Genomic DNA, 12,416 nt, shown 5'->3' with positions numbered 1-12,416 from the left:
TTTTTTTTTTTTTTTTTTTTGGTAAGGTTGGCTAAGAGTTTGTCAGTTTCATTTAATCTTTCAAAGAACCAACTCTTTCAATTCACTGATTTTTTTGTTTTTGGTTTTTTTGGTATTGGCGATCAAACTTGGTGTTTTATTTTGGAGAACCTCCCATGTGCAGCTGAGAAGAATGTGTATTTTGATGTTGTGGGATGGAACACTGTGTAGACATCTACTAAGTCCAATTGTTGAAAAGTTTGGTTTGGTTCTGATGATACTTTGTTGACTTTTGTCCAGTTGATGTGTTTGTGATGGTGGGGTATTGTGGTCCCCCACTATAGTTTTGTTAGTGCTTATTTGATTTTTCATGTCCATTAATATTTGTTCATATTTTGTTTTGGGTGCACTGGTTTGGCCCATATATATTTATGAATGTAAAAGCTCATCCTCTTAGATTTACTTTTACAAGGATGTAATGAACTTCTTTGTCTCTTATTCAGTCTTGGCTGAAATTTACTTTCTGAAAATAGTATCGCTATCTCTGCTTTTTTCTGGCTTCCTCTCATGTGGAATATTGTTTTTCATCCTTTGACTTTTAGTCTGCGAATTTCTTTTTTAATTAAATGGGTTTCTTGTATGCAGTACATTGTTGGATCTTGCTTCTTGATCCATTATGTCTTCTGTTTCTGTTCTGAGGCACTTTTATAGTCTTAAATGTGACTTGTAGCAGGTGTTTGTTTGAAATGGTACTAACCAGAAATTGAATCCAAGACCTTTGCACTGAGCTATATGCCTGGCCTCTTTTTAATTTTTCTATTTTAACAGAGTGCCTAAGTTGCTGACTTGCCCAGACTGGGCTTGAATTTGAGATTATCCTGCCTCAGCCTCCTGAGGGTTACAGGCATGCACCACACCTGGCAATGTTTTTTTGGTTTGGTTTGGTTTTTTAAGAGAATGAGAGGAGTCGTCCAGTGATGTTAGTTACTCTACTAAAATGAGCCAAGACTAAATGCGAGGAAGATCTTACAGGAATAGGTTGATCTTTGCTTCTCCTTAGATTATTTAAATTAAGTTAAATTAGTTGCAAGTGGAAGCAGCCAACAAGAATATAAGAGTTAAGATTGAAGGGCATGCAAAGAAAACGCTGGGTTTTTTGTGTTTGTTTTTTGTACTGGGGATTGAACTTAGGACCTTGTGCTTGTGAGGCAGGTGTTGGCACCACTGAGCTAAATTCCTGGCCCATAGGTTCTTACAGGAATAAAATATGGACATTCTTAGAATCTTTTTTCTTTTCAATACTAGTGGGCATTTTATCTGACATTTACATGCTTTTGGTGAAATAGATCCTCAAATTTAAACTTGGACATTGTCACCAGATGTCATGTGATAAGTCCCCCATCCCCCTAGGAGAGGGGGACCTTCTCACCCTGTGGAGACTTTCTTGAGTCATCAGCAGGACAGAAGTTCTAACCTGTCTCAGTGTGAGGCCAGGGCAGATTTATTAGGCAGAGTAAAGAAGGAAAAGGAAATAGCGAGGCCTCTGTCCAGTCCCTACGCCTGGGGCTCCTAGTGCAGAGGGCCTTGGATAATTCTCATTGACTTCCCTGTAAGCCAGGGAGTAATTAATGCTGTAGTTCACAGGAGATTGTCAGTGAGTGAATGTAAAAGGAGGAGGGACGGAAAATGAAAAGGTACGATTTGGGTACAGACTCTGGGTGAGGACTGTGGAGAAGACACAGGCAACGCTTTTGAAAACTCCCCAGGTGACTTGAGCATGTAGCCAGGTGTCATAGCAGCTGCTGTGCATCCTACTGGGGTAAGAACCTGTGCTTCATTTTCAAGAATCAGGTGAGTGAAGACCGTGGGCGGGGGAGCAGCAAGGGGTGAAGAGACTTGTGTTTTTACAACATCAGGAATCTTTTGCTACCTATTCCGTGTCAAGAACTATTGTTCTACAAGGAATGTTCACCTATCTGGAGGGGGGGACCTAAATATAAGAAAGAATATTTTCTCTGAGTACCAATGTGTGTGTGAGGTTTGGGGTAACCATAAACACCCACCACTTGTGTATGTCCCTTTTTCTCTCTTGGTCTGTGCTTTAGAGTTGTTTTAAAAAAATAAAACCAAAACCAAACCTTTATCTCTGGAGCACCTGTCATTCCAAATCCTAGGCATATCTAGAGGCCAACACACCTCTGTGGGATGCTGCCATCTGTCTGTTTTCACTCTTGTGAGTCTGCTTTGGCACACAGATGCCATCAGGATGCAGTTTGGCTGTGTGTTAAAGGGAGGAAATGGCTTCCAGGGTTTTCTTCTTTCATAAGCAGACTATAGGGATAGACAGACAGTCTGTGGCTGCTCACCTGCCCACCTTCTAGGACCGGTGTCCCTGCTGCCTCACATGCCACCCCAATCCCACAGTAACTCCTCGAGCTCCTGCCACTGTGCTTGATTAAAGCTAGCAAGAATCATAAAGGTTCAAACTTGACAGCAGCATTAGTTAGGAGAGCGCCTGAGAATAGCTGTCTGTACTTCCACTGGCACTGGGCTGGCCAGAAGATAAACCCTGGCCTTGTCTAGCTGCAAGGGAAGCTGAGAAACAGTCTCTACAGAAGCAGCAGTACACCTATTAAACACAGGGTCTGTTATTGTTACTAAAGGAGAATAGACTAGACTTGCCTTGTTGAACTGAGCATTATTACCTGTTAAACCTCCTGGGGTGGTGGGACCAGACCTATAGTCCCAGCTCTCTGGGAGGCTAAGGCAAGAGGACTGACAATTTGATAACTAAGCAAGACCCTGTCTCAAGTGGAAAAGGGCTGGTGAAGGCCTCAGGATCAATCCCTAGTGCATGCCCTTTCCTGTCCAAAGAAAAAAGAAACCTTCCAAGCTTCTAAGTTCTTTCAAAAAGAACTATAAATCCTACAGGAGAAAATGCCCATGTTCCAGATTCCACTGCTGCAGGTCATTTTAATCTAATCGAATGGTAAACACCATTATTCATAGAATGATTTTGTGTCTCTGGATACCAATTAGAGTAAATTCTATTTTCAATAGCTGTCAGGTAGTTTTCTGTTTAAGGGAGCAGTTAAGTTTTGTTTTAGTGTGTAACTTCAGGTTTGGGTGAGATGTGAGTAAATAGTTACAAGAGCTTTACCTTCAATATCCTCAGAATTTGTTGTTCTTCTAACCCCACTTCACTAATACAGTAGTCTCCTTTCATCCATGGTTTTGCTTTTCATGGTTTTGCTTGACCTACAGTCAGCTCTGGTCCAGCGATATTAGTATTTTCTTGACTCTTTCGAGAGACACACTCTAGGAGGCTGAATGAAGCAAGAGAATGGAAAATTTGAGCCCAACCTGGGCAACTTAGTGAAACCCTATCTGAAAATAGAGAAAGAACTGAGGATGTATGTAGCTCAGTATGAAGGCCCTTGATTCAGTCCCCGGCACCAAGAGGAGGGAGAGACCACCTTTATGAAAATTTGATTATAAAATTGTTCTATTTTATTCATTAGTTACTCTATGCTTAATTTCTAAATTAACCGTTGTTGGTAGGTATATACAGGAAATGCATGATGAATGTAGGGTTTGGGTTTTTTGTTTTGTTTTTTAAAGATAGGATCTCACTGTGTAGTTCAGGCTCTTCTTGAATTCATTATGTGGCCCACGCTGGCCTCAAACTCACAGTGATCCTCCTTAGCCTTGCAGGTGCTTGGATTACAGGCATTTACCAGCATGCCTGGCTTAGGGTTCTGTATTATTCACAATATTAGGCATGAATTGGAGGCTTTGAGCTACAACCCTCTGGGATGGGGGGCTACTGTATGTGTTGTGTGTACCTAGTGTCACTACTTTTCAAAATGTTAAATACACTACTTTTAAAGGCAATGGTTAGTTTTACCAAAGCCTCAATTTCTTTGTCATTGTTTTATATATTCCTATTGGCTTACGTTTTCTTGCTGAGTAGTGTTGTGAACAGTGTTTTCTTTTAGCTGGGCTAGAGAATTAATGGCTGACAGATACTTGTTCCCAGGCTTCTGCAGGGTTCCCACTGCATTGTGGTATCTACACTTTCTCCTGAGGAGCCTGCCATTCTTTAGATGCTCTCTCAGGGAAGTCAGATTTACTTATTTATTAAGGTTGTCTTGTCCTTGCTGTCCTGTGAATCAGTCACTCTCTCTCTCTCTCTCTCTCTCTCTCTCTCTATCTCTCTCCCACTCTCTCTTTTTAATGGGCATTGCCTACCAAGAGGTAGGTGTTGATAGCAAGATGTTCCAAAGGAACCAACTCAGTATTTTTTATACATTGTTTTCTCTCTTAGATCTGCTTCATTTCTCTACTCATTTTTTTCTCATCTTGCTTTGTAACATGAAAGCAAAATGCTGTATCTCATCTTTGGATGAACCCCTTGTCTTTGTTCCATTCCAGAACTCCCCCTTCTCCCCGACATTCTCTTTTCCCCGGAACCTGCCAGGTTGATTTTTTTCCAAAAGAGCCAAAGAGTTGGTTCTTCCAACAGACAAAAACTCTCTAGTTCCTGCCTGGCAGCTGGCTTTCACAGTACTTAATTGGCAAACTTCTAGTTTATAAATGACAGGAAATGCTCCTTTCAGAAACGCTCAAACAGTAGGCAAGAGGGAATTGGCAGCCAGGGAAGCAGTGCGAGAGCTGGAGTTGGCATAGCACTCTGCCTTCGCTGCGTGGCCCTGGCAGCGTGCAGTTGGGCTGGCAGGAGAAAGCCCACGGGGTGTTTCTTCATAGTGCTGATAGCCCTTGGGGGCTTCCCAGAGTTTGTGGAGTGATAGTGTCACCTTAAAATTGCTAACTTGCTGCTTATGACAGAAGCAAGAAAGCGGAATACATTTTTTTTTTAGGTCTTAGCCAGTTTAAGCTACTCTTTAAGAAGCAAAATGCATTATAAATTAAAAGGGGTTTTTATATCAAATAACTGTTTCATGAAGTCTTTTAGTCCTTTTCGTAAAGTTTCCTGTGGTGGGTGCACCTCCTTTATCCATAAAACGTTCCCAAGTAGATAACTCACTGCACATATGGATACTGCTTCTAAGAGGCTTGGTTACTGAGCTTTGGGCAGGAACGTTTTTGGTTGGCATTCTTTGCCCTTTAAGGACTTCAGTATTTTGTTCAGGTCATGGAGTTGAATAAACTTGGTCTCAGTTCCATACTAAAGTTCATGTAAAAACAAACTCCAAAACCCCCAGGAATACCTGTTTTACAAGCCAAAGGGAGCACTGGCACCCTGCCAGGTTCCTGAAGGCCATCTCCTTGGCAGGCATGCCTTTGTGGTATCTTAGATTTTGTTCCCTGCAAAGTAAATACTCTTAACCCTTCTGTTTGCTCATACCTGTATCTCTCCCGATAGATGATCAGGAATTACTCATTGGCAGGCTTCACCAGTTATGCAAACTTAGGTTAAGCAGCTTTGTTCTTCTGCTATTTCAAGCCAGAACATAGAGTTTGCCAAGTAGTCCAAAGGAAGTTTTGCCAATAGGCATCTGGCAGAAGTCCACTGGGAAGCAGCTTGTGTCCTGAGAATATCCTCTACCCTTAGAGAATGTATCAAGGGTTTAGAAAGAAGAGTTCAAAACAATACAACTGAACATTAACGTAAATGCAAGGAATGTGTAAAGAGAAAGTGTAATGCTAATGGGTTTTTTCCCCCCAAATCTGTGAGACTTAAATTCATAGGTAGAAGAGGCTTTCATAACCATTGTTCTGTTTTGATGTGTACGTAAAAATGAAATTATCTGCTTATCTGGGGAATCCGAATCCTGAAATCCTGGCTTAATATGCTGTATCCCACATACAAATGAATTTGTACTAGCTTGTCAAGTAGGATGTTTATCCAAGCGGACTTGTACACTCAGAACATTTCCTTAAAAAAGAATTCACGGCCAGGAGATGCTTGGTGGGTAAGAACCTGGAGCAGCAGGAACTGGGTGATGTTCAGAAATGTCTTCATTAAGCTTCAGATGCCTGATGAATTAACTTTAAGTCACAGTTGCTAAGAGTACACATGACTAGCCGGGCGTGGTGGCGCACGCCTGTAACCCCAGCACTCGGGAGGCTGAGGCAGGAGGATTGCTGTGAGTTCGAGACCAGCCTGAGCTACATAGTGAGTTCCAGGGCAGTCTCAACTACATAGTGAGACCCTGTCTCAAATAACAACAACAACAAACAAACAAACAACAACAACAAAAAATACACAACTGTGTCCATCAGCCCAGGGTGCCTTCCCCAGTGCAGAGAACATGGGCCTTGCTCTAACTCTGCCTTTTCTATTTGATGGATGCTGTTGCTTCTATTTTCATCCTACTATAAGACAGTTTTAGATCTATGTATTGAACCTTCACATGTTTTGCCCTTTTTGTTGTTTTGGTCATTTCAGCCCTTCTCTACTAACAACCATTTCTTTTCCAAAGTGCCACACATTTCTCATAATTTATCTCCCCCTCCCGCCTCCAGGTGCAGGGATTGAACCTAGGGAGTACTGAGCTATATTGTCTGTTCGTACATCCGTCCGTCCTTCCATCTCTTGAGACAGGGTCTCACTAAATTGCCTGGGCTAGGCTTGAACTCATGATCCTCCCCCGTTTGCCTTCCTGAATAGCTTGGATTACAGGTGTGCAGCACCATACCTGGCTTTTATAAATCACTTCTTAATTTTCATAGTGGATTTAGACTCTTCATTCTCCCATCCCTAAATCAAAATGAAAACATGGTAGCCTTTCATCACTGTCAAATTGTCTTGTTCAGTTCTTGAGGCTTCTGCCGAGTTTGTGCCTGAGCTTTCTTATAGCAGCTGTCTGATGTCTTCAAGGTTAAGACAGCAGCAAAGGCTATGCTTTTGGGATGCTGGGTCTCTTAAGAATTGAGGATGATGCCTGTTAAATTAGTTTCCTTTGAGAAGATTTAGAATTTGCTCTCTGGGATATTTATACCTGGAAAAAGAACTTTTTAAAAAAAATTTAATTTAAATTGAGTTTATTGGTACATTCTAGGTAGACAGTACAGTCACATTCATTGATCTTATACCTTTACATGACAGGTCTTGGTTCTCATTTTTTCCCCTTGTCCCTGACCTCCCTTCACCCCCTTCTTCCCTCCCTACCTTCAAACACTTTAATTCCATTTTTACATTTTCTCTTATTTTTGGAAAAAACTTTTTATGGAGCAAGTAAATAAGTACTGTTTCTTCTGCAGACATGGTAAATAATGCTACTTACTGAGGTTTTTGGGTTTTTTAAAATTTGGCAGCTAGAAAGCTTGGAGCCAAATTTGTGTAATAACACCATTTTTGGCATCAAATTATCTTTACTGTCCAGGTTCCTGTTATTTCTTCACCATCCATTATTTTCTTTCAGATTATGTGTACTTTGTAAGCATTACAGTTCTTTTGTATTCTTATTTTCCATTCCCCTACCCGCCCTTCAGTCCTTCCCCTCATTTATATAAGCTTTGCATTTTTTCCTTTTCTCATTTTCTTTCCCTTCATTACCTCACCTCCTTCCCTAGTTCCCCTATCTGAGCACTTTCTTCTCACTTCACAGTATCTATTGTATATATATACATAATATATGTATCATGTACAGGCACAAATTCCCTATAATGACTGTAATCGTTATGTACATCTAAAATGTACCAATAAACTTGTTTTTTTTGCGGGGGGTACTGGGGATCAGACTCCTCTAATGAGTACAGCTGTAGCACATCTAATGGCATCTATGCTGAAGAAAAAATATCCAGTGGTTAGAAATGGCCAAATCAGAAATACTTCTTGACATGGAGTTTTGGGTGAAGTCTCACATGAACGACGTGGGAAGCACCATTGAAATATATGATGAATGTTTCAACTTTAAATACTGTGGTAAAACATACGTTACCAGTAATTCCCCTCAGATTACTCCCCCTCGGTTTGATCACATTTATCTTGTCATTCTTGCTGCTTTCTGAAGCAGCTCTGGAAAGTCCTCCTTGGTATGAGGTCTGTAGTAGTCTGACCGAAACTACAGTGAATGCTATTACCAACTGCCAGCTGACAGGCTTGCAAAAGAAATAGTACCAGGTGTCTTCACCTACCTTATTTGCTGGATTTTGCATTGTATGACTTTTAAGCTCTTTCTCAAACTCAAAATGACCGTGGAAAGTAAAAGTTTGAGTCGATTCAGGACATCGAGGCAACCCTGACAACACAACTAAAGACAGTGAGTGATGATAACTGAAGAGGCTTAGAACAGAATTTAAATGATTTTTGTTTGTGGAAAACTAGGCATGGGGTCCAGAATCATACGTTGCTTTTTTTCATGAAAGTGAAGGCATGCTCTATATGAAAACTATTTCTCCCTGATTTTTAAATAAGGTAATTGACCATAAAATAAACTGACATGGTAATTTGGAAATATGTCGGTTTTAAAGTGTTCTTTGACCTAACAGTTCTTTACATAAATTCTCAGAAGTATTTATACAGGGGCACAAAGATTTGTATTTAAAGATTTGATCATACTCTTTTGTGAATTAGTGACAAACTGGAAGCTGATTTCATTGAAGGTTTTTATAAAAGCACCTGCTGATAAATAGAGTGACTGTGAGGCAAAGGAATTGAAACTCTTGAGTTACAAGTTGTATCTTAGACATGCATGATATTTGTGTAGCTGAGACACAAAACCTGTTGCTTTGAGTTCCTTCTTCAGTAGAGCATCATTCTGAAAATTTAGCCATCCTGGAGCCAGGGCTTTAGCTCAGTGTTTCTTCTGCTGCCTGCCTTGCCAAGCACAAAGTCTTGAGTTTGATCCTCAGTATCCCTCCCAAAAAACCATTTAGTCATCCTTATTCTTTAAAGAAATACTTTTAGTATATTGATCAGAAGTTGACGTTTTACCAACTACATACATAAGGAATTGTTTGACTCAGAAGTCCTGCTAAAGCCAGTGAAGAGAAAGGTGGTAGGACTAGGGGAAAGAGCCCACCCAGGTTGAGTTTTGTCGATTTTTCTTCAGAGCTTTATTTTCTACATTTTAAAGCACACCATACATGTTGAAAAAAGGGTACGTGTGTGTGTGTGTGTATGTACGTACGTACATGGCCTAGAAGACAAACCCAAGTTTGGCTCCTTACTACACCACCTTTGAGTATGACCATGGTCAAATGCTTTTCTCATCTCTAAGATGAGCATGTTGATAGTTTTTATCAGCTGGATCAGTCGTGTCAATGAGGTCATGCACAGCACCTCACACTGAGGAAATCCAAATGGATCTTGCCGTGCAATGCAGTATACTCCACTGAGTTATTTTCCTCTGAAACCTGATTTTTTACCTCAAGTGTACTTTTTGCATCTCACTTGAAAAATCTTGGGCCAGATCCCTGCTGCTCTTCAAAGTTTAATTTTTTTCAAGAAAAATCTCAACTGCTGCATAAATAACTGAAAGACTCAGCTAATTGTTTACCTATTTTTTATTTTAATAAGTTTTTAAGTTTCTTTCTAGTGCATGTTTTCTAAAAATTGGTAAATACTCCAGAAATAACAAAAGCATTAGTTATTTGAATACAAGAAGGAACTTTTACCTGTTTACCAATAAAATGGAAATGAGAAATAGCAACTCCTGGACAAGATAAAAATAAAGTACTTATGCAAATGAAACTGAAAATGCCAAAAAATTATCTAGGAATTATAAATCAGAAAAACTTAGTACCAAGTAACTTAAAACTCCACAATCAACTAGCTGCCTAAATACAGTTTACTAATTAGTTATTTCCAGTCAAATAATTAGGAAGAATGGTAAAATCTTATTGAGGACTAGAAATGGACAGGAATGTTTCGGGGGGTGGGTGGTTACTGAAACTTTGAAGAAACCCCCAGATATAGTACAAATAACATTCTGATCTGCCTTTTTTTTTTTGTACCAGAGATTGAACTCAGGACCTGGTGCTTGCCAGGCAGGCAGTGCCACTGAGCTACATCCCCGGCCTTCTAATTTGCTTTTTTACCTAAATACACCGATTATCTTCCCATGTCATTCACGTCCCTACCTCACAGTACACATACACTAGCTTTATCTCATCCCTACAGTGTACATGTACAGTTTCCCACTTTCTACTCATAATCCTCAGCTGAACCTTTGTACGTAAATCTTTGTGTCCTTGTTCAAACATCTCTATGGCATATATTCTTACAAGCAGAACTGCTGGGGCCAAGCACCAGAACTATTTCATTTTATATTTTATGTTAGGTTATTTTATTTTGACTGGGTCTCACTTTATAGTTCAGGCTGGCCCTGAACTCATTATTTGGCTCAGACTGGCTCTGCCTTCCTGAGTGCTGGGATAACAGTGTGACCCACCACACCCAGCTGTTTTAATATAGGGTTCAGGCTGGCCTCAAACTAGCAGCTATCCTCCTGCCTCAGCCTCTCAAGTGCTGGGACTACAGGCATGTGCCACCACAACTGGCCAAAACATTTTATGTTTTGTTTGGTTTGGTTTGGTTTTTTGAGACAGGGTCTCACTATGTAGTTGAGACTGAACTGGAACTTACTATGTAGCCCAGGCTGGTCTTGAACTCACAGCGATCCTCCTGCCTCAGCCTCCCTAATGCTGGGGTTACAGGCGTGCGCCACTACGCCCGGCTTTACCTTTGTTATTTAAAGGACTGAACTCAGGCTGTAAGTTTGGTGGTAAAAGTCATGGTGTCATTTACTAACAATAAATGACAGTCTGTTCTATACCTAGTAAAAATGTCAGAACCCGCTTTTGCTGGGTTTTTTTTTTTAGTATTCTCAAAAAATGCCTAAAATAATCAACATTCTAAATAGTTCCCTGGTTTGAGATTTTAAAAATAAAACTAGTTGCATACTTTTGTTCAAGACATAGTGTTTAGGTTAAAAACAATTAAACAGGAGCTGTTTCATAATTGTGTGCACATGTTACAGCACTGATGGGTTAAACATTACCTAGAAACTTCCACAGTAGCAGCAATGGTTCGAGAGAATCTGTGAAGTGTTTATCTCGTCATTCATATGTATATTCCTTGCAAACATCTTGATAGCTCTAAAAATGTCAGATTAGTTGCATGTCGTTTTTTTTTTAAACAAATGCATTGGTATTTTATTATTTCAGTTGTAGATATTCCAGTATCTCTTGGAGTACATTCCTTGGAATTAACTTACCCTTGGAAGTGCTTTAACTATTGTTAGAAGGTGAACAACATATAAACTGCAAGAACCTGATTACTGTTCCTGCATTTGGAACTCTGAGCTCATGTGTTTCTGAACCTCAGCTGTCCCACTTAGGGATACGCTGATTAAGCTCTTGTATGGTGCGTGTTTGTTGGCCCTGGCAGAATGAGTATTTAAGGACACTAAGGATGGACACAGTGGTTTGAGGTGATGTAGGAATTGAGGTATACAGATAAAATCTATGTTATGACTTTTTAGGAGTAAGCTTCAAAATGGTTTTCCAATGTGTGTAAAATGCTGAGGGAAGGCAGATGAAATTATATGGAAAAGTATCTTTTGGCATTTTACTACTAAAATGAATTCTCTTCTAGTCTTGCCTGTGCTTGTGTATGAGTGTTAAGTTTGCACATGACTTAGTCATATATAATGAGATTCAGGGTTTTTTCTCTTAGAGAACAGTTCACTGTGTATAAGAAGCAAAACTTAAATGAGTTGGTGTCCTTCAATGCTGCCATGTTTGTTGATGTATAATCCAGAATTTCATTTACTTGTCAAGAAACTACCATGGATATAGAGGTTAGGAGATCTTAGTTTTTAATGCAGTTTGTCCCCTCTTTTCTTTGTAAACTTTGTCTACCTATCCTTTAAACCCATAACAAGTGACATTTAAAATTTTCAATACAATTGCGTAAAGTAAAATTTTAAATACAAATGCTTTCAGTATGTGCATTTATGAGACCTCCTAGATTTGCTAAACTCTCGTCAATGCGGTAGTTTTTCTTAAATTTTCTAGTATTATAAATAAGAAAATGCTCATCCCAAAGCTAGTGATTTTTAAGTTTGTAAAGCCTGATTTGTACCAAATGCATGTCCTGACTTTCTTTTCTGACAGCAATCAGAAACTGAGACTGTGCATTTGTTCATCCCAGCCCTATCAGTCGGCGCAATTATCGGCAAGCAGGGCCAGCACATCAAACAACTCTCTCGCTTTGCAGGAGCTTCAATTAAGGTACTGATCTGCCAACTGTGGCTCCCCTGGTTCTTTCACCAAATTACAGAAAGAGGAATATTCTTTCTACTTTATACCAGAAAATCCCAAACAACAGTGGCTTACACAAAGTGAATTAACTTCCCAGGAAAATCAGTCTGGAGGTAAGCAATCTAGGGATGGTGGTTCTGCACTGCCAAGATCTTGGAGCCTTCATGGTTCTAGATGCTCAGAGAACCAAATCTGTTGTCCAT

General features: G+C 39.9%; 1 protein-coding gene across 3 annotated transcripts in view; it reads left to right on the top strand.

Annotated features, from left to right (window-relative positions):
* Positions 1–12,416, top strand: part of Igf2bp3 (insulin like growth factor 2 mRNA binding protein 3) — a 141,520-nt gene that overhangs the window by 121,926 nt on the left and 7,178 nt on the right. For 2 of the 3 annotated variants that reach the window (XM_010641118.3, XM_010641117.3), the window contains one exon: positions 12,067–12,183. In XM_010641118.3, the coding sequence (XP_010639420.1) occupies positions 12,067–12,183 (117 nt within the window). Of the gene's footprint in view, positions 1–6,391; positions 6,469–8,962; positions 8,974–12,066; positions 12,184–12,416 lie in introns of all 3 variants that reach the window. The other variant, XM_010641119.3, reaches the window with a different exon arrangement.

The sequence above is a fragment of the Fukomys damarensis genome, unplaced genomic scaffold, assembly GCF_012274545.1.
Source record: "Fukomys damarensis isolate Sample0158 unplaced genomic scaffold, DMR_v1.0_HiC HiC_scaffold_4, whole genome shotgun sequence".
Taxonomy (NCBI): Eukaryota; Metazoa; Chordata; class Mammalia; order Rodentia; family Bathyergidae; genus Fukomys; species Fukomys damarensis.
The sequence above is the reverse complement of the archived record's forward strand: the minus strand, read 5'-3'. Positions and strand labels throughout refer to the sequence as shown.